At 34.4% G+C, this 23,206-nt stretch overlaps 1 protein-coding gene across 1 annotated transcript; it reads right to left on the bottom strand.

Moving 5' to 3' along the window:
• Positions 1 to 496: 496 nt before the first annotated feature.
• On the bottom strand, positions 497 to 5,084 carry PPD6 (thylakoid lumenal protein (Mog1/PsbP/DUF1795-like photosystem II reaction center PsbP family protein)). The gene is made up of 3 exons (XM_088953273.1): positions 4,698 to 5,084; positions 2,579 to 2,895; positions 497 to 858 (listed from the first exon to the last, which is right to left on the bottom strand). The coding sequence occupies exons 1-3, from the start codon at positions 5,026 to 5,028 to the stop codon at positions 688 to 690; spliced, it is 819 nt and encodes a 272-aa protein (XP_088809399.1). The 5' UTR covers positions 5,029 to 5,084; the 3' UTR covers positions 497 to 687.
• Between the last annotated feature and the right edge of the window lie 18,122 nt (positions 5,085 to 23,206).

The following is a 23,206-nucleotide window of genomic DNA, read 5'->3' on the forward strand; positions in this document are numbered from 1 at the left end:
TTTTCTTTATTTTTTGCATTAAAGCATTAAAAAAACAAAAAACAAATCAGAGTTTTTTTTTTTTTTTTATACCTAACACAATACACTAACTTTTCAACATAGGTGATAATATCGGTATTCAAATCCACATCTCTGCTTGGACTACCCAGCTAACATGCCAACCGAGCCACCACTCAGTTGGTATCAAATCAGCATTTAAACCAAGGATATTTGATGATTTTCTTTGATTTTAGAAACAGTTGGGATTGTATTAATCTAATAATTTGGATTAGATTAATTTGGGCAATTAAGAGCCAACAAATAGAAAGAACACGAGTCCAAAAGGGAACTAAGAATTTTGGCTCAGCTAATTTGGTGTGAATTAATCTAATAATTTGGATTAATGACTGATAAGAACATGTACAATGAGCTACCCAGGCTAGTAGGTGAAAACCATACAACCTGTAGACCTTTATCCGGAGACTTCAATATACTTGAATCAATCAGAGCAACATAGTTTCTGAATATCCCTCATATGTCTTAACTCAAAGCTGTATATTACCTTACATTTGTCAGCAAACCTTCCAAAAATTTGGTGATTGGTTGAGAATCATCCAGTTGGTTTCGTGCTGCCATATACATGTAAGTTGAATATTCATCAATAAATAATGGAACATTTAATTTTTCATTTTCTTTCCTCTTACAAAATTACACTTGGAAGGAATCAAGTATGGCCTTGAGTGTTTGCTGAGATGTCTGCCACTGTTTTTCACTTGCACTTGCTACAAATAAGACGACTGTGTTTCCTTTGGCAGTGGCCTTAGCAAGGTTGTGTGAACCTGTTAATGCATATGGAGTCTCCAGCACGTAAGTGTAATACTGCATGCAACAGAGAAGACTATGTCACTAGTCACTACCATGAGAAAAAAGGGTTTTCTTTTTGTTATGTAAAAAGAGAGGCAATTATTTGTTATAAGCTCCCCTACAGATTGATTGAAATAAATCAGTTCAGTGATACAACAATGACAATTCAAACTACACAGCTTTTGCTTATTAGAAATGGAATGTTGTCAGTGACCGTATTTTTTTTTTTTTTTTGGTAGACAATGCAAATTTGCTCATAGGTGAGAGGTGCTATATGCTAGATCTGTAGTTGTCGGGTTGGTGGGATTAGTATAGCAGGGATGCATGTGGAGCCTAATGGCATACAAAACATGGAAACCCTGATTTTTCTGCAGTTTTGAACCCACACAGCCACACTTTCTCAATGGAACGGATGCCAACTGAGCATTCAGACTACATGGTCAGTGATGAATGTTGTTGATGACAAAGACTACTTTTAGAAGAGTGCTTTATATGATTGATCTAAAACGAAGTTTGAAGTTAAGGCCCACTAATTTCTAGCCACCATGGGAGGTTCTTTATCGAGAAAATATATGCTGACACACCATATGTTATCAAGAAAATTTTCAGATGGTAGTCCTCACCTTTAAAAAGGAAAAAAAAAAGTATTATTTTTACTGAAATACAAGTTAATATAATATAAACTTTGATGGTTCATTAAAAAAGCCATTATCCAATGTTTGTCCTAGCTATCTGGGGTCTTGGGAGGGGTGGATGGGATATTGTCCTAACCTTTGGCATTTTTTGATGGTTCATTAATCATAAAAAAGTTAGGTTGCTAATGGTATCGTTATTATTTCAAATTAGGATATATCTGAGTTGTAACTAAATAAAAAAAACCATTAAAGGATAATTCTAGTATGAATTTTGTGCAATTGACTTTTTTTCTGCATTTTCTGATCTTTTACTTCAGGATCTTATAAAATAAAAAGAAAATTTAATTATTTACCTCTTGAAAAACAACTTAAAATTCATATGATTTTTATGATGTCCACAAAGAGATAAACATTTTCTGTTATGCTTGGTTTGAAGGACCCTACCTTTCTCTTCCTTTCCCTACCTTTTCCTTCAAACCAAACACAACATTTATTTTCCTATTCTGATGGATACTTATGTCAGAAGTTCAACATATCTCAAACCCATCCATGCAGTGTGCAATTCATCCTAACAAAGGATCATTACGCACTTCACTGTCCCAAGTAGGAGATCATCTAGGCTTTCAATCATCAAACATCTTACACGGCTACACAGAAATTTACCTTTTATAGTTTTATACTATGGTGGTAACTGTTAAGCTTGGTGGTTAAGAACTTAAGATCATTTGGGAAGCTAAATTAGGAGATTGTTATGACTCAGGAGAACAGTAACAATTTCAGTTGATAAGTATGAGAATGTAGGTTCAAGTCTGTGAGCAGCTACTTTGTGCAAAAATTGCCAAAAGGTTAGGTCTGTATTTAGTCCACCTCTCTCATGACCCCACATAAGGGAGCCAACACTGGGTAACAGCATTTTAGATTTATAGCTCTGGAGAACCATATGGAATACACATATGCAATATTAACTACTTCTCAAATTTTCTTGCCCTTAGTAAAGAAATAAATATTCAGAAAAACCTCAAAATGGTGTTTTCTAAGGTAAGAAAGGAAAGAAAAGGAGAATAATATGGAAGGATGAATATGAGAAAGAGGCACACTACCGTCTGATCGCCATGCTTTTCAACTGAAGTTTCAATGAGCTCATCAGGATCATATGTGTTCCCAGTGACAAAGGGGCCCAGTGAAGCAATCACCTTCTCAGGGCTCCCAATATCTTCAATTGTAGCATTTGGTTTATTGGTCAAGCGTACCAATGGAGAGGCGACAACCTGAACTTTTCCCTGCTTTTCATCTTCAAATTTCACCTCCACCCAAGGCTCTGCACATTTGGGTTGACAGTAATTTCCAGATAGTATGTTGGCAACACGTGTCTGTTTCCAAGTGGGTGGGAGGATGAACTCATAAGGCTGCACATTTCCTGCAATATATGGAGTATATGGTCATTCAAACATGACTGCTTAGACAAAAGTTGGAGAATTAGATATAGTATAAATGTTAAATTTAACCATATAATAAACTTCACTATATACTGCACATGCATATTTAGGAGAGAATACACAGAATATATTCTTATCATATTTTCTTTCCTACTTTCTAAGAAGTATCAAGGTGAAAAGTAATGACCACACTTCATCAGTTTGAAAGTTCGCTGCTCCACTACATGCTAAAGAGTAAGGACCAATGAATGCAAAGGAAATCCAGTTCAACCTCAAGGGATTTGTTGAGGTCCTATCGTGTTAATTGCAATGAATTTGTACAAATTCCAAATGGAAATAAAAACAGGACTTCTCTACATAGTCATTCCTTCAATTGTTATTGGCCTTTTGTCAATTTCAAAACTTATTTTCCTTGTGCAGAGGGCATACCAAGTTCTAAAAGTATGGAAGATAAGATTATCCCTTCAATAATTGATAACTTTAAGTATCACCTATTTCAATTTTTTTAGATAGTTCTAAGTTCTAAAACCATTATATTCAGTAAGGTGTCCCCTTACAGGTCTTGTGAAAACCATGATAAACACTGCCCTGTTCACAGATAATATGTGCAGATAAAAAATACAAAAATAAAAAGAAAGAAAGAAAAAGTGAGTAAGCACCTACAGCTCACCTGATTGAAGGTGCTTTATCTCAGGCATGGTCTGCTGTCAGTGCCATAGGTGCCAGTGACAACAGTGAATTCCTTTAAGGATCAAATTCGTGCTCCTATTTGACTGTATGCTTATTATTTTTCAGTAAAATGGATACGGATCTTAACCAAATCCTTTGTAAATTGACGAGTTATCCAAAAAGAATGATGAATCAAGGACCCTTGCAATCCCTACAAGGAAAGAGAGATTTTAGAAGGGTAGCTCAAATGTGATTCCTGTTGGTCCTATCGGATTTGATTTCCATGTGAGAGGAATTTGCCATTTTCCTTTCTTAGGATCAGAAATTTCTATTATTTTCTTCTTTCATGTCCGTTTATTTATTCTTTTGTTTTCTCAGATACACTATTCTTCATGATCCTCATTATTTTCTTTTCCAACTCTGTGCTTCTATCCTGTTTTGTTATAATGCACTCTGTTGCTATTCCAACTCTTCCTGGACTCCCTAGCATTGAACACAACCAGGGTGAAGCTCAATGGGAGAAAAGATGTGATCCTTAAATAATAACTTCACGAGACACCTTGGCGCATGCCATGTTTATTGCCTTTTGCATTGTACTCCTACCCCCCCCCCCCCCCCCCCCCCCTTCAATTTTCAATTTGGATGCAGAGAACCAGATTCATTATTGACATTATATTCCCTGACCATCACATTTTTTTTATAATATACAAGTTCACTTCTCCATTGGCACAGCCATTCTTTTCTTTACCATTCATTTCTTTTTGTTCCTGTTGTCTCAGCAAGGAAGGTTGGAGCTACCTGCAATCTCATGATTCTGGTATTAGCACCATCTAATTGTCCCACAAGCTCTATCATCTTACTCAATTCAAATTAGACTCCACATTCAAAGTTTTAATCCTTCTGATAATCGTCAGAACACAGGAACGTAATTCACATAAACAACGCGAATAATCCACCACCATTGTTCAATTTAGACTCTTAATTCTTCATTAAAAAAACATAAACCACAGTTCTTGGATCCAGTTAAAATATAGGAAAAACCCATGAAATCCACAATGAAAACTAGGTCAAAACAGCTACAGATGCTAGTCTTCAAGACAGAAAAGACCCATACCTGCACGAAGAGCGGGAGTATCCTTCGACGTTGCCTTGAAGACAACGAAGGAAGGATCAGACGAAGATGGAGGGAGAAAGGAACCAACTTCGACCTCACGAGCTTCGGAAATGGGAGGCTCCTTCCAAATAAATGGAACTAAAGCGATTCCTTTGAGGAATTCTCTTCTGCGGGCTATCTGTTTTCGACCTTGATTAAATTCTCCAGAAATTTTAGTTGAGCTCGTCGAGACGGAATGAAATTCTGAAGAAAATGAAAGAATTGGTAGAGATTTTGAACTGTTTGAGGCCGAGAAGACCGGGGAGAGTGGAGTTAAAGAAGCAGTTGCCATGAGAGAGATGGAGAGAGAATGACTGAATGAGTGAGAAGGAGAAGAGAGAGAGAGATTTGAAGATGGATAGTGGAAGGTTCTCTTTATCCGTTACGGATTGGAAGTTAGGTGTAGCCGAAGGCTACATCTATCAATGAAAACAAGCCACTTCACCTTGTTCTGATACGAGAAGGTGGGTCCAACTACAGGCAATATTAAACACTCACGTGCCACGTGTCGTGACATAAACGGAATACGCGATGAACAAAATCCTGGGCTTGGATGGGTATGGGCCTAAGGGTCTGGTACTCTTTGCAATAGTTCATCTAAATTTTTTTACAGCCAAGGCCTGACCCAGGCCAAATTGCCGTTTGATAACAGCTGAAATGTTGAATTGAAAAGCTTATCTCTTTTATCTTTTGGTGAATAAAATTGTAAGGAGCTTGTGGGTTTTTTAATGGCTGAAGTTGGATAGATCATTATATCTTTGAAAATTTATTATTTAATTATTTTAATAACTAAAAGACAAAGTAATATGGTGGCAATGCGGCATACTTTCTCTTATCTTTAATGTTTTGTTTGGGTTGTAGGAAGATTTTGATGGGATGAGAAAGAAAAACTAGGTTCAAAGATTTCATGTATTATTTAATTGCACAAGGGAAAATAGTAGGAACCAGGAACATTTTATCTTATCATGGCTAGGTTTGGGAGTGCTTAAAAATAAGCATTTATTTTGGGTTAGAACAATATAAATAAGTGATTATTTACATTTGGGAAATAAGCTCAAATAAGTGCTTATTCGAGAAGTCTAAAATTTGGATTTATTTTTATTTTTATTCAGGGGATGTTTGGAACTGTGGCTGTTTTTGAGAAAAAACGGTGCCACGTCGGATCCACATAGGTGTTTCAATAAATTCCCATGTATCTCATTGTTTGGTTCAGCCGATTATTAAAAAATTGGGACCTCACTGATGCATGAAACATCAAATTTGGTATTTCATGCATCGGTGAACCGTTTCCCCCAACGGTTGACTGATGTATCCTATGTGGTGCTTACCTGTCAGCATATACATGAAAAATAGTGATGAGAATCACCTTACCAAACAGCATAGTGTTGCTCACTGCCTACGTGGTAGAAACGTTTTTTTTTTTTTTTTTTTTTTGTAAAAAACGGGTCTTAGAAACTTGGGCATTTTTTCTTAAAAATCGGTCCCAAAAAGCTCCCATGCTTCCAAACACCATGTCAATAAGTGTTTATATTTCTTTCTGACCTGTCTTGACCCACCATGTCCTTTCGAAATACCTCTACTGCCCCTGTTTGAAATAAGTGCGTTTTCATCAAATGCCTATGGACACTTATTAGAATAAATACTTATTTTTCAAATAAGAACTCCCTAACTCTGCCTAAGGAAAAAGTTTTATTTTTTATTTTATTTTTCTATGGAGATAGTTTGTATTATAATCTTTTTGTGAGTTTTGATTTGTTAATCACACCATTCTGCATTTGTTGGGATGTAGCGATAATTAGGAACTTGGGAATTTCAATGGATTTAGTTAAATGGTAAATCACCTTGATCAGATTCATCCTCTACTGATTCAGTGATATCGGAAGAGAATTTGGGCGGTAATACCAAAAAAAATATTATATCGGAAGGAATTTTAACAAATACCGTCTTTAAGTTAAATGAGTTGGCACGATATCATTGGGCCAGTAGAGGATTCGGTGCCCTTTAATTGGGTGTAGGATCATGTTCAAGTTAATTAAATGAGCCTAACATGGCATTAGGCCCATGTTGGGGTTGGTCATTGAGATGTAGTCTTGTAATCTTTTTGTGAGTTCTGATTGGTTATGCCGTGTGAACCTTTATTTTAGGTTTCATGAATGTAATATATGAGTAGAAATAATAAAAAATGATTTAAGATGTAGCCGACCCTATATAACTAGGACAAAGCTTTGATGATGATGATGATCAACATAACCTGATTTTCTTCTTTCACTCGCTCTCTTGTAGAAGAATACTTGAAAATATGTTTTTCTCTATATGAAACTTGAGATTTATGTTGATGAAATTTAATGAAATATATCCTTCACTGTGAACAGGGGTTAGTGTGGCTTCAGTAATTCTATTTCATTAAATTGGGGCAGGGTGAGTTTGGTAGTAGGAAATAAGCAAAAAATAGAAGGTTAAAGGAATCTCAGAATAGCTTTTGTGGGAATGAGTATCTTGGTCTGAAAAGCCTATGAGCTTAGATTTGGATCAGAGATGAGTTTAGGTTAATTGAACCCAATAGAAGTTTAGTGGGCTGTGGAACCAATGATAATGCCCCACACTAGTTATAAAATACATGAGACCAACAATCATCGAACCCCACACTACCACCTCTAACTGTAGGTGGTAATAGCGGAAATTGATTCCACATATCCGTTGGGACTACCTAGCTAATGTACCAACTGAGCCACCACTCGGTTGGTTTGAGACAGTGTTTTCAACCCATCATTGATGTGGATTGTCATACTAGTGATTCATTCACAGTACTGGTTCAGATCAACCCCTAACATGTTATTTTACAAATATTTGTTGATTTGGCTAATGACACATCGAGCCGGATAATTGGTTCCTACCATGGTTGGATGAAAGCATCCCACCATCACGTATTTTTAAATTTAAACCCTAAATCCTAAAACTAACCTCAAATCCTAAAGCCTTAAACTTAGGCTGTGTTTGGTTTGAAGGAAAAATGTAGGAAAACCTATACAAATCAAACACAGCCTTAAATCCTAATGCCCTAAACCCCTAATTCTTGAAATTAACTTATAAAATGCCTTTTGTTGGATGCATGTTCTCTAACCAAGTAGGAGCCAAATATTTTCCCGTAAGAGTCACCATTTTTTTCCTTTTATTTTTTAAACTTTGCTTTTAAATTACTCTTTGGCCCAATATCACAATAGGGTTGTCAATGGACTGGATATTGGTCCAATCGGTCTGGTCCCATATGAGTCCATTACATATGGGCCAGTCCTATCCAATCCGTTTAATACTTTGGACCATTCTGAACTGATTCAATTCAGTCTGGACAGTCCAAACAGTTCATATTGATTTCAATTTAGATTAGGCCCAACCCAAATTTGGTTCAATGACATCTATGCACTTATCTTATGCCAATGGATTGGATATTGGTTCAATCTGACTAAGTCCAATATAAATCTATTACAAATGGGCCAGGTCCAATTCAATCTAATAAATATTTTAGAGTTTAGACTATTACTTCTGAATTGGTACAATTCAACATGTCTTATTAGTCCATCCAATCCATTCAAATTGATTTTGATTCAAACGGGGTCTAATCAAAATCCAATCCGTTGACATCCCTGATATGCCTTGGTAGAGTCTGCTCATACTAATTTGTAAAGCCTGAGGCTGATCTACAATGGACCGGGCTTAGATACCATCAGGTCAGCCCAACCTGTTCACCCAGCATATACACCTTATTAAGCAGTCGATCTACTCAAGTTAAAACTAAAATTTGAAGAGAATTACATTTATTTTTTATTTTTGGAATTATGTAGTACATGTAAAGGGGAATCAGGGTGAGGACAGAGGCCTGGCCATATCACAAAAAGCCTGAAATTCTAGAATTTGGATTCAGTCTTTACGAAACCGTCTTCACACCATTCTCACAGCTCACTGCATTGAGAACATCTCTGTACTTTATGTTTTTATTCATGGGGAGATATTCCTAATGCACAACATCAAGGGGCTCTGATAACTAGGGGTGTAAACGGATCGCTTCAATATCCGACAGATATTGAAAATGAATATTTGAATTTGAATTCGATTAAATATTCAAATGTTCAATTCAATTTAAATTCGACTAATTAATTATTTTAGATAATTAAATAAATATTTTATTTATATAAAGTATATAAAGATATAAATTGTTTATATAATTTAATTATGTATATAAATTATATACAACATTTAAATATTTTATATATTATATATATGAATTAAATATTCAGTTGAATTTGGATATTTATCAAATCGAATAAGATCATATAGAAATTCAAATCCGATTTAACTAACTGATATGAATAGGATATGCGAATTTAACGGGTTATAATATTCAAATTATTTGAATTTGATTTGATTATGTCAAATCTTGAATTCAAAATTGGACTTTCAAATATCATTAACATCTCTAGTGATGACGGCATGAGAATGGTTTTGTGGGGAATAAATCCGATTTCGAAATTGTAGAAACACATTACAAAAAATTAAAATTCTTAGTTTTAGAACAAAGTAAGATTCATATAACAAGGGTAGCATCCTAATCTCATATTTTAGAGAAATGCCGATCGACCATCTTAACTATTAGTCAAGAAAATAACATTTGAGTAAGATTCATCATTCATATAACAAGGTTAGCATGCAAATTTTAAATTGTAGAAGCACATTACAAGAATTAATGAAATATTAGTTTTAGCACAAAGATTCATTTTTGGATGAATAATGTGGTTCTGCCGGTTGCAAATCAGGATGCTTGATTTAAAGAAATCGTATTGCTACAAAGTCCAGATTTGCATTAAAGCCCATTCAAAATTTAAGAAATGCTCAATTCAATTTGGCTCAAGTTGCACTCCTAATTTTAAGTAGGGGTGTCTATAAAAAACTAAATCGTAAAATGCGGTTAACTGAATCAATCGGTTTGGGATTTTTGAAAAACCGAAGGACCGATTCAGTTTTTGGTTGGCCTACAAAAAAACTGATGGTTAACCGAATCGACAGGTATATATTTTTATGTATATTTTATATATATTTTTAATATATGTCACATATTTTCTATGTATTATATGTAAATATATACTTATATTATATTTATAATGATCTATTTATAAATATATTATATCTATCATATATTTTTCAAATATTTATAATATATTATATATCATTTATTATTTATTATATAACATTATACATATATTTGTATAATATATATTATAAATATAAAAAACCAAAGAACCAAAGAACTGAACCGGTCAAAAACTGAAACCAGTAGACCAGTTAACCGGTGGTACTGGTTCAGTTTCGGTTTGGACAATTGGAAAAACTGGTACCACTGGTTCGATTTACAAAAAAGTGTCATGATTCAGTTAACCGAACCGTGGACACCCTTAATTCTAAGTGTACAACAAAAGTGCCAAATTGCTAGTTGGTAATGTTTCCAGGTAGACAAGTAGCAGAGACTTGAGATCGAATCCTACCTGTACCAGGTGGGGTCAAACAAAATTCTAGATGTTTAATTTGTGTTGCCCGAGTTAAAGTATTTCAACTATATTGGGCACATATTTGGACCCATTCAAAGTTTAACAAATGTTCAAAAGAAAAGTTATTAAGATTCAATTCGAAAGGAATACAAATATAAATATATCAATATGTAAAGTATAAATACATACAAAATGTAACTCTACATTTTTGTATTGGAACATAACTTTGTTCATATGGGGAACCAGCAAAGAAAAATGGGAATGCTTTTGTAGGTACAAATCAACAATTGGGGATCACCTGTAGTCAACAAACAATTGGGCAAACCAGGGTTCAATGACTAGGCTCCTCCCTTCTTGGAAGCACTCGTCTCTGGATCTGCTGGCTACCTATGAGCGGGGCCCATAGCTGAATCCGTAATATAAAGTAGAAACACACCTTCAAGCATGTAACTACAAACTGCCATGTGAGGTCCGTATTTACACGGTGAAGGCGCAGTGCTATTGGAAGGATCCATTGTTGGATCCCATTGATAGGTGACTGTTAGGGCTGTAAATCTGAATCCGGTCTAATTATTGAAACTGGTATCTGAATTCAATCTGAAATTCAATTGAATTTGAATTTGAATCATAATAAGTTCGGATTGAATTTAGATTTAATTTAATATTAAATTTATTATATATATATATATATATATATATATAGATTTATATATACAAATATATTTTTTATAATTTTAAATATAATTATGTAACTTTTGTATATTAAAATCAATAAATAATACAGTTACAATCAAATTCGAATTTTAATCGGATGGGAAGTCAAATCAAAACCTGATCTAATTATTCATCAGATGTATTTGGTTTTTTAAGGTGTTGTTGATAGGCCTAGTGACTGTTTGGGAGGAACACAGAAGCACAGCAGTTTTGGTTTTTTAAGGTGGGCCCCATATAAACAAGTTTACCTTGGCTCCTTAAATTTATTTATGACACAAGTGTCCTTAAAGCTTCCAACCGTTGGACATGTAATAAGTTTGAGCGTTAGATGGAGAAAAAAAATGAAGCATTCAATACAGTGTTGGTTTCATATTCAATGATAGCATATTTGAAAGGACACTTGTGTCAAAAATGCAAAGAGCTAAATGTTTTCACACATGAAGCCGGGATTGTAATTTGTTTGGTGAAGAATTAGGCTGTTCAAATTTGCTATAGGTAATCAACTGATGGTGCTTCTTCCTGCTTCGGTGGGAACCGTGGGATCTCCGGATATTTGTAGCTGAGGATCAAATCCCACCATCATTTAGGGTTAGAGGATGATCTCCTACCCACAAAAACCCTATTCACTTTTATCCACACATTAGTACAGAGAACATCTTACGTGTTTACATATTATTATATTCATGAAAAGATGTTTCCAATGTAAAGATGTAGTAGCTTGTGAGTAGGTGTGGTAAGATTTTTGTGGGCAGGAGATCTAGATTGAACAGACGGATCCTTAGTGATGTGCTTGAAATAAGAATAACTGATGAGGTGTAAATGAATCCATGAGATAAACCTGAACCTGATCGAACTCAACCTATGCTTTAAGTATGGCGATGACTATTGCCAGCCTACCTTTATAGAGTTTGGGTTCAATCAGGGCAAAGCCAGTTCAAGCAGTCTTTACTGTCTTGTATTGAGAATATCTTTGTACTTGTATACATTATTTTATGGAGAGATATTCCAGTGTAAGGTTAAGAAAGGTTATTAGAACAGTGTGGGCACAGGTTTGCCCTGATGGAAGCCGATTTCAACTTTTATAGCTTGGGTGGGACCTGGTTTGAGGCTTTTACAGAGACCAGTATACTTGAGTTTGACAATACTCAATGCATATATAAATAAATACAGCCTGACGTTAAGCTTAGCTTGTCTTTACTTCTTTTATCTTTATCTTTTTCAATTTCCCAACTTAAGGGATGCTTGGAACCATGACCATTTTTCAAAAAAACGGTGTCACATAGGATCCACATAGGCGTTTCAACAAATGCCCATATATATGAATGTTTGATTCAGGCGTTTATTGAAAAATTGGACATGCCTTGTAAATCGGGACCCCACCGATGCAAGAAATGCCAAATTGCATCAATGAACTGTTTCCCCCAATGGTTAACTGATGTGTATCCTATGTGGTGCTTACCTGTCAGCACACATATGAAAAAGGGTGATAAAAATCACCTTACCAAACAGCATAGTGTTACTCACTGCCTATATGACAGAAGCATTTTTTTGTAAAAAATAAGTCTTGAAAACATGAACGTTTTTATTTTTTTTAAATCTATCCCAAAAATCGCCCACGCTTCCAAACACCATCTTAGTTGTTAATGAGTATTAAATTTTATTTGAATGGCCAAGTAACAAATCTTATCACTCAAGACCACATATGTGGTCATAACACCAAAGACGGTCTACCCAACCCAATCCGCTCAGATAAAGCCCAAGAGAGCTTTCTCTCTTTTATTGCCTTGTAAAGACCACCTCACTGTTCTAGCAGAGCCTCTTTGCGACCATGCCCAGTCCAGTTTCATCTCGTCTGGCTGGTGGGCTGTAGTGGACCCATGCAAGACAACAGATCCATACTTCTCTACCAGTTGCACATGCACCCTCATGTCCCACAGCAGTGCAACTTGGGTCGGGTTGGGTTGAACAATAGTTAAATTTTGAATGGATGCAAAACCCTAATGTAGTTAAAATTTTCAATTAATACAACCTGACTTGCACCCGTAATGTCCAATCAAGGATAAGGGTGCAATTTGTGTGGATTTGGATTGGCCAACTGTTAAATTTTCATTGGACCCGAAATCCTAAGCATGATGCAGTGTGAAGTCTTCAAATCAGGTACCCGACTTGTATCCCTAATCAAGGAGTCATGTGTCTTTTATAGTTATGGTGCATCAGTCCATAGTCCATACATTTTCCCAAAAACCCATCCGGCCATTACCCTTAAAGGGTCGATTGTCCACACAAGAAGTGTCAATCTCACCAACTGGGTCCATGAGAATCAAGGCCCACCTTTGCCTCGGCCATCTGATTTTTGGAGTTATCTATTTGGAAATATTTGGTTCAGATGAGCCCCCAAGGCCAGTCCCATTCAGTGCATGTTCCAAATCTCTTACATTTTGGCAAATCTAAATGGTCCAGGTCTTTGACATCTTTGGGGGAAGCTGAGCTAAAACTGTGGCAATCTCTTTTTCCCAAAGGCAAAACTTCGACCATGAGTTTGGTAGAACTTTCGACAATAGCCTTTGAGACCTCTACCTCATAGCTTAGGCTATTAGTTGATGGGTAGCTATCACGATGTTACCCACGTCTAGTTTATTGCTAAACAAAGAGTTCACATGTGGGGCCCGTCCAGTCTTGGACCGGTCCCCATCTAATCCGTTTTAAGTTGATCTTGATCAACTCCTCCACTTCAAAGTTTCCATACTATCTATCTACCATAAGTAAAAGCAAAAGCGATTCTCTCTTTATTCTCCAAAGTCAAGCATCATTATTATTCTTGGTAAAACCTTTCAAATTTTGTAGCCCATTACTGCCTTACACAGGCAAAGGGGTCCCACTCATGCCTCATTCTTTACACCTGGCAGCTGAGTTGGCTGTTCAAAAATGGATACATGCATGTGTTTAAAGCCAGTTGGGTCAATATGGAGGGTTCCTTTATTCTCTTGGGGCATCATTAAGGAATCTCTTTTCATTGTTGGTGAAGCTTTTCATCATTTTCCACCCAACAGTTGTGATGTTTTAGACCAAACGGGGTGTCTTTTATGCATCTTCTATGCAAATATATCCATGGCTTATGCCTTGTTTTCTTAGTCAGTTTCAGTCAACACCCCTCTACCAAGGCAAGAAGAGGGATGCACGGGTATATAATTTCAACATACAGTGAAGTTATTCTGACAAAATATAAAAACTAGCGAGAAATGCCACCAATCAGTGTATTCCACTCCTCATTGATCTAATCAGAGAGATCCTTGTAACACATTAATCTTTAAACTGTTGATCCTTGTAACACATTAACAGTTTTTTTTTTTTTACTATTTTATATTATTATTGACCTCATGGCTGGAATATACAGTGGCGTTTCATAGAACTGAAATCTGATATTTGAAAGGAATAAGGGTCCATTTGGTTCGTGGGAATAGGGGTCTGGAATTGGAACTGGAATAGGCTATTCCGATTTCAACTATTTGGTTGGGTGGAATCTGAATCTCATTCCCATTTCTGGTGGAATGGTATTCCTCCTCCCCCCAACCCTATTTGAGGTTATGGTCATTCTGTCCCCCTCCCTTGGGAATGAAATCCCATTCTTGTTGATTTTATTTTTCATTTCAATTCCTGTCTGAACCAAACAAATTATGGGAATAGATTATTCCGATTCCGATTTTGACCGTAAATCAAATGGGCCCTAAAAGTTTTTTTTATAGATTTATATCTAAAAACTAAATCTTTTTTTTTTCTTAGATTATCTATTATATTAAAGAAAGAAGGGTATTTTAATTATTATGAGACATTTGAATCATGTCTGGATCACCTCTTACAAAATCAAACCTATCATTTCTTCTTTGAGGTAATGATTTAGACATTAACACAAAGGAAATCCAACCTCCAGAAATCAAGTTTTTTATATCTCATATTTACATAGATGATATGAAATTATCACAATGTCAGCATGTTAGACAGTTTTGTATGTCCTTAGCTTCAATCTGATTTGATTTACTTTTGACATTTAGTGTAAATAAATAAAGTGCATGTTTGATTCATGTTGTATGGTATGATTCTGTGTAAGACCCTAAAACTGGGGAGATTTATCCTACCAAGGCTGATATTGGTGTGCCACCAAGTGTTGGGATGGCCTGTCTCGGCCACCAGGGTAAGACCCAAGGCACGTGCAATATGAGATTACTCGAATCCTTGAACCGGACCAGATTTTCAGTATTGCCCTAGACCTTAGAGATAGATGGGCAAAAATAAAAAGTTACACCTGACCCCTAGACTCGATTATGATACTTCACTAGATGTTGGATTGGCCTGTCTTTGATATGCCAATCAGTGAGATCCTTTGCGGGGGTTAAAACCTGGGCATGTTGGGACAGTCTGAGAATTCATCTGAGTGAGTGATCGTAGTGACATGATCAGCCCCTTTGTCGGACAAAGGTAATGATCGGGAATGCACTCTTGTCGGGATCCATGTGAGTAGAGAGTGCAGCACTGTTCCTTGTAGCCGAGGGATATGTCCTCTCTTGTTGGGTAGTGTTTGATCATTATGGGCTGAGAGGTTAAGTGTAAAGCCATTTAGGATAATACCTGATGGGCTAATCTTGCATCTGCCCACAGTCCCTATGTTTTTATAAGATGGCTTGGCCCAAGGACCACTTAGTGTAAGTGTTGGGCCCATAGGGTCCATGTGATGGGCTCAGGGATTCACTGGGCTTCTTAGTGAATTTAGCTAGGCCTTGTAATAAAGGTTGGGCCGAACCCATGTGTCTGGTGTATAGATCAATTCTTGGGTCCCATGCCATACAAAGAAACCCAACTAGGCAACAGATTGAAAACCAATTGAGCATTGATTACTAAATGGGCCAAAAGCACATTTTGGATTGGGCTGATATGATCACCCACTTAAGGGGCAGATCTAAGATTAAGGTTAGTAAAGGGATTGGGCATTTAACTTAATCCACTCCAAGAGACCAAATTCGAATAAGATTTGAATATGGTAATCTCATGATAAGATTAGGAGTAAGCTAACCTAATCTGTAGATAGGATTAAGATCATCCCCTATCCAGATACTGATTTGGATTGGAATAACTCTTAATGGGATTAGGAGATTTCTTAATCAAGAAGTAAGAAGAGAAATCCTAAGTGGATTAACAGAATTCAAACCTAGGATTTTGAGCAAGAAAACTTACTGCGAATTGAGATAGGACCTCATACACTCCAAAGAGAAGAGAAACAATCTTTGCCATCTTCATCTCAGGAGTTCTCCTCCAGCCGCCGCCATTCTCTAAAAAGATTCGATCTTTGAAGAAAAGAAATCAAGAAATCAGTTCTTGATATCAGCAGAAAGAACTGAAAAGATTCGATGCTCAGTGTTTCTAAAGGCTTCTTGTGAAGGATCCAGTGTGTAGGACACACTCTACTGGTTTCGTTCCACACATTGCTGTGTCATCTTCAGCAGGAGCGGATCTTAGTGTCCTCTTTGGGCGTGAACACCAACTTTGGGAGATATTGTTTCTTTGGATCAGGTATAATTCCTCCCTTGTTTTTTTGGTTCAGATCTGGTTCGATTATGGTTCAAATAAGATCCTTAAATATTGTATTCTAAATTTAGGGAATATGATTCCCAGTTGAAAGAAGATAGGAAAATTTTTGAAATTCGTCCTCACATTCTGCAACATTTTTTTGTGTCTATACAATAAATCCTACCATTCTTTCATAGCCCTCATGTTACAAAACCTAATTAACTTCAGGGCTAGAATTCCATGGTAATGGAGGCAAAAGAGTAACATTTGTTTGTAATTCCAACCATAAAATTGGATATAACAAAGTTGGGTTCATTTCTCTGAAGTTGACCTTTCATTAGGTGTACATTGCTTTCTTACAGGTCCATTAGTAATATGTATATTACCCTCCCTTACATGTAAAAGGAGACAGCCCATTAGAGGCCATCATTTTATCAACTCCTTGTCTCATACTTTATTTATTTAGTTTCATTACCTCTGAACACTCATATTACCAAATGAATCATTATCGGTTACTATTAATGTGTTTACTTGATTTTCTATATACCTTTTTCTTGGATTCCTATTTATGTATAATGACAAAGTGTGACTATTCCTAACTCTTCAGTTGTTTATAATTTTAATAGATCCTATACTGTTGGTTTTGGTTAGATGACTCTTTTATAATTGAAAACTGTGCAAATTATCATCATCATCATCAATTTATCATCATCTATGCCTTCTCCCAAACCCTAACTCATGTGAGGTAAGTTACATGAGTCTTGTTTCACCATTCGATTCTGTTTAACACGAAAAGACCATTAAGATTTCATGATCATAAGAGTTTGACAAAAATTTTAGATGTTGGCTGCCAACTTGATACTTCCCTCCTCTTTTATGTGGGCTTATTGAAAGCTAGTAGTATGAGGTTAAAAACCTTAAAGACGCACTTATGGGTTAGTTGAAGTCCTAAATGTGAAACAACAATGTTACCAAAATATGGGCATGGAACTGTAATGAATTAATATTGGTTGGATGGTTAATGCTAGTAACACCTCTTAATACACTCATCAATTAGATAAATGTAATCCATTCAAGACCTAGCCCATCACTCTAATGAATCAATTGGTTAAATGAATCACTTTTACATCATATCTACTTTCAAATGCTATTGGGCTATTACTTGATTACTTTCTTTAACGTATATGTTTTAAATGCTTTTCATGCTTAAATTTAGAGAAGTATACACAATGTGTAGATCGAAATGTTTCCTTCCATGCATGCTGATATGAAGAGCTTTATAATCATTCACAATCAACGGACATCGTGAAAATCTTTACTTGAGTATATAATTTTATTTACCTCTTTAAATTTGCTTAAAATATATCCCATATCATCTAAATATAAATATATCAGAGAAAATCCCTCAGACAAGAAGGTTTCTCTTTCAATCATGTGGCTAACCTCGCTCTTGGGGAAAAAAAGGTGTAAATGATTAAAAAAAAACATAAATGTAGAGTTGTTTGGGTCCCACTCTAACTCTAAAATCATGTTATCATTGTTCCCTAACTCAAGTTGGAAAGTTAGTTCATATCTTTTAGGCTCAGTTTGGAATAAAGAGTATAAATATAAATATGTACAATACAAATATATACAAAATAATGCAAAATATAAGGTTTTGAACTCTACATATTTGTGTTTGTACTCCTTCCAAACTAAGTCTTAGACTGTGTTTGGTTGCGATGCAATTTTATTTGAACTAGTACAAATGCATGGGAGTGCAAATGAAAAGAATGTAAATTTTAGCTTAATTTTATTTTGGGTTTTACTTTATTCTGTTTCAAGTCTTATTTTACTTCATTTTTATTGCAATCAAACCAAATAAGATAAATTTTAAAATAAAAATAAATCATAATTTGCACTACCATAATTTTGCATCAATACAAATAAATTTGTATTACAACCAAACACAGGCTTAATAACAAATGAAATCTAATTTTGGTTTCTAAATCTAAATTAACTCAGCCTGCAGGATGTTGCAAGGATTATATGTGACGTATAGTGAGGCTCAAACAAAAATACCTATATTAGCACGGGGTCTGTATAGTGGTGAAGATTTTATGGAATTAACTAAAAACAATACTCCAACATCTATTGCCCAATTCCTAGATGTAATTATAGCCCATTAGTAGTTGAAAACAATGTTTCACGATAGATAGTGATTCTAGCCTTAGTGAAGATTTTATGGAAAATATGGTACTCAAAGTGATGAATTATTATTCATGTCAAGTCTTTTCTCTTTCATTTTCCTAGTCTTACCTTACACAACAAGATTCTCTCTCTCTCGTGGATGGTGATGAGTGACTGACAAATTGAAATGGAAGAAGAACGCAATTTCTGTCTTTTATGTCCAAATTTGCTTCTTAATTTTATAGAGCATTCATATATTTAGGCTAATATTTTGTCTATATTTCTCATGGTTTTCAAAATCAGACCAAACCAGACAATCGAAGCAGAAAAAACCGAAAATCGGTTAGATGACTAGTTCCATTTTTCCCCAAAACCATTTGCAAAAAAACGTTGAATTGGTCAGCGAACTGCTGACCCAGGCGGTTGAACCGTTTAACGGTTTTAACCATTTTTTGTTTTTTTAATTATTTTTATTTTTTTGTTAGAATGGGCTGATCATTCAGTTCGAACGGTCAGACCATTCGACCCAGGAACCGGACCCCTGACCAGTTCATTCTCTGAATCAGTTTTAAAAACGTTAATATTTCTACTGTCTTAAAACTAACATAAGGAGGTGTTTGGTACAGTGGTGTTGCATTGCTGTTATGTTTTAAGTTGATCAATATAAATTTTTGAGAGAAATTTTTTAATCATACAAATATCTATTTTTACCCAAAATATCAAATTTGATGTTTCTCACATGCATGCATTCTTCTAGTTGAAATGACACTTACATATATATGAAAAACATATTTCTCACAAGTTTGTATTTTTTTTTTGGCAACATATATGTTGAAATGACACATATTTGTACTTCTTATAAATTTGTATTTGATCGATCCAAAACGCAATGACAACACAATACCACTGTACCAAACATCCCCTTAGAAAGAGATAGATTCTAAGATTGCATTTTAAACTTAGTTTTTGAATTATAGTTGATTTGTTCAAGGCATTTTCTTGACCAAGCGTTATTATTCTATTTACTTGAGTTGAATGGTAAAGCATAAAACACCCAAATATCAAAAAATTCAAAATTTTTTAGCTAATGGTCCCACACTGGAAATCTACTAGGTTGACAATCAGCCTGAAATATGAAAGCCACCCAATGACTGGTGGGGGGGAGGTTTTATTTCATTTTTTTTTCACCTCAAGCACCTGCAAGATGATTCAAACACAAACCACTGATGCTTAGGATATGTGAGAGACAGCAACAAGTGCCTCCTTACATGAATGACAATCTTTCCTGTGCATTCCCTGTGCATGTCTCCCTAATCTTCCTCCCTCCTCTCTCTTTGAGTTCTTTCTACAAACAAGTGTAAGCTTTACTCTGTACACCTTTACAGGAAAAGAAAAATAAAGAAAGAAACAAAGTTTCTATACTCCTTCCTTCTTAGACCCATGAAAGGTATTGTCCTTGTTGTTTCTTGTAAAGTTTTTTCTTTATTTTTTTTTTATTTTTTACAGTTGGCAAGGTTAACCAAGGCAGAATATTTCTATACTGTTTAAACCTACATGTTAAATCCGGCATTTGAATTCAATACAGCAAGTTTGCAGATTTGTTCTGGTTGAGCTGTAGGGCCTCCATGTTCAGACAAAGTACACAATAGGGGTTGGAAATGGCCCAACCTGGTATTCAGAATTCCAGAGCACACTTTTTGGCCCATTGCTAATAACTTATAAGAAGTTGAGATTCTTGAAAAGAGATAACTAGATAGAGGGGCAGGCATGGCCCACCAAAAGTTCTGAAAAACCAAACATAGGCCTTATCATGTGTAAGGTTGGCCCATCAAAGTTTTTGGGATTTCTGTGTAGTGGGCCCCCAAGGAAAATTTCCTGGGTCCAATTTGACTAATTATAATTCCTTTTTTTTTTTCTGGTAATTTGTTTAGCAACAAAAACATGTTCAATTTAATACATTAACTAGTGGAGACCCATGCGATGCACATGATTTGTTAAGTGAAAGTTAAATAATAGAAATGATCATTTTTTAAAATACCTCTTATAGTTTCATGGATTTACTAAAATCTACCATATAGTTAGCATTTTACTAAAACATCACTTATAATTTGCAATGGATTTAATCAATCTTTCATTAGATGACAGTGGAAAATGACAGTGTTGACCCTAATGTTCATTTAAATAAATTTAATCAAAAGAAAATAAAAATAAAATATCATTTTGCCCTTAATAAAACACGACAACCACTCTATTGGCTATATTTGGTCAATTTTGTTTTCTATACAAAAAAAGTGTTAAGGGTATTTTTGAAATAAAAAATCATGGGTCTAATGGCAAAACAACCACTCCTTAATGAAAGGTTGGTTAAGTAAATAAGTTGTAAAATATATGGGATGTTTTAGTAAAGTGAAAACTTTAAGGTAGGTTTGAGTAAATATGTAAAACTATAAGGTGTGTAGGAATGGCAACGGGGTGGGGATCATATTCCCTGTCCCCGATCTTGATTATGAAATTAATCCCCATCCCTGATCCTCGACAGGGATGAGTTCCCCATGGGGACCCGAATCCCCAAAATGTTTTCAGATAATAGTATTTTTTAAATAAATTTATTTAAAATAAATAAAAATTTTAACTTATAGGTAATGTTTTAAATATGTTTATATATATATATATATATATATATATAATCGGGGTTGGGGTGACACAGGGACCTCAATCCCCATCCCTGACCCCAACTGGGGATTCCTATTATGTATAACAATAAATAATTACTAAAATGCAATAAATATTAATTTTAATATATAATTATATAATCAATACAGATTAAGAGTTTAAAAATGTCATAAATAAAAATATTTTTTTGAAAGTTATTTTCTTGTAATTTTACTTGATATAATTGAAATTAGTTATTTACAATATTGTGTAAAAATATTAAATTATTATTAATTCCAGTATTATATTATAATTATTTTCTAATTTTCAGGATTTTATTTTAAATTTATTACATAATTACTTTATTTTAAGTATTTAAAATCTAGTTGTGTTAAATATTTTATTATTTAAAATATTTATTTATTTAAATACTTAAATAATATGTAAAATATTTAAATTTTAAAGTATTAATTATTTATTGAATTTAATTATCCATAAAATCATAATTTATACTATTATTACATAATTTCATTATTAATTTTGTAATATATTAAATTATTATTAATTTCAATATTATGTTATAATTAATTTTCTACTTTGATTTTTTTTTAAATTTATTATATAATTTCGTTATTTTAACTATTTAAAATCTAGTTATGATAAATATTTAAATAATCTATAAAATATTTAATTTTTTTCTTATTTTAATTTTATTTATTTAAAGCTATTACATATTATTAAATATTTGAAGAACATTTAAATTGATAATCCAGAAAAAAACATAATTTAAATTGTTAATACATAATTTCGTGATATATTTTTTAAAAATATAAAATTATTTTTTATGTTTTTAACAAATATTTTAAAGTTATTATATAATTTTGTTACAATATTTAAATAATTCTTAAAATTTTTAATCCAAACTTTCTTTAGATAGATATAGATAAATGTAGGGGAGAGGATAAATAGGAATTAGAGATCATTTAGGGGAGAAATACTCTACTAAATTAGAGATAATTTTGGAGATAAATAGGAATTAGAAATAATTTTAGATAAAGTGGGGGAGGTAGTTTAGGAGAAATTTTAGGAAAGAGATTATTTAGTCTATTTGGAAAGTACATCTCATTGGTTGTTTAAAAAATGACATGGAATAAAAAAATAAAAAAATAAAAAAAAATAAAGAAAAAATCTTGACCGTTTTGTTTTTTATATATATATAGATTAACCAAGTGATGATCTACTATTAAATGATGCTCAATGGTAGCTAGAAGCTAAATGATAATGACCCAATGGACAGTACCTTTTTACTACTAAGATGAGGCTTCAACTACAGTGAGATTCCATGTGGGGACAAGTAAGAGAAGGTAGGCTCGAATGTGGTCCATGTAAATTACCTTATATGGATATTGGTGTATCTAATTATCTGAACTCAAGGGGAAATGCTATGTAAGGGCTTTGTAGCCATTAAAACACCTCAACAACCAATGTAGAATGACAGAAACGGTCATACTGTTATATAATATATAAAGCATCCCGTATCTTTCTCATGTTTGGATTAGCATCTCTCCACCTAGAATATTGATCAAAATCCAATGCTTTATGAGACAGAAGGTTAAAGGATAGATACATGCTCTCTTGCTCAGAATGTTCAAAGGTTGGGGGAGGAATCCTCTTTAAAAAGGTGAAAACCCTCAACAATGGTTTGTCCATTTTCAGAAACCTCTATGATGGAGAAGGTTTTGGGAAATGGAAAGGCTTGGATATGGGCCAAGGGCCAACTAAATGATCTGGAACCCATAAATTGCCACATGTTCCACAGTTAGCTATTCAATGGGCCCC

The sequence above is a fragment of the Nelumbo lutea genome, chromosome 7, assembly GCF_056320005.1.
Source record: "Nelumbo lutea isolate HS-2025 chromosome 7, American lotus-T2T, whole genome shotgun sequence".
In the NCBI taxonomy this organism is placed as follows: domain Eukaryota; kingdom Viridiplantae; phylum Streptophyta; class Magnoliopsida; order Proteales; family Nelumbonaceae; genus Nelumbo; species Nelumbo lutea.

Excerpts from the sequence above, each read along its gene's own strand:
- PPD6 (XM_088953273.1), bottom strand. The coding sequence starts at position 5,028 with ATGGCAACTGCTTCTTTAACTCCACTCTCCCCGGTCTTCTCGGCCTCA. Across the intron at positions 2,896-4,697 it reads TACTCCCGCTCTTCGTGCAG|GAAATGTGCAGCCTTATGAG; the intron begins GTATGGGTCTTT and ends CATATATTGCAG. Across the intron at positions 859-2,578 it reads AAAAGCATGGCGATCAGACG|TATTACACTTACGTGCTGGA; the intron begins GTAGTGTGCCTC and ends TGTTGCATGCAG.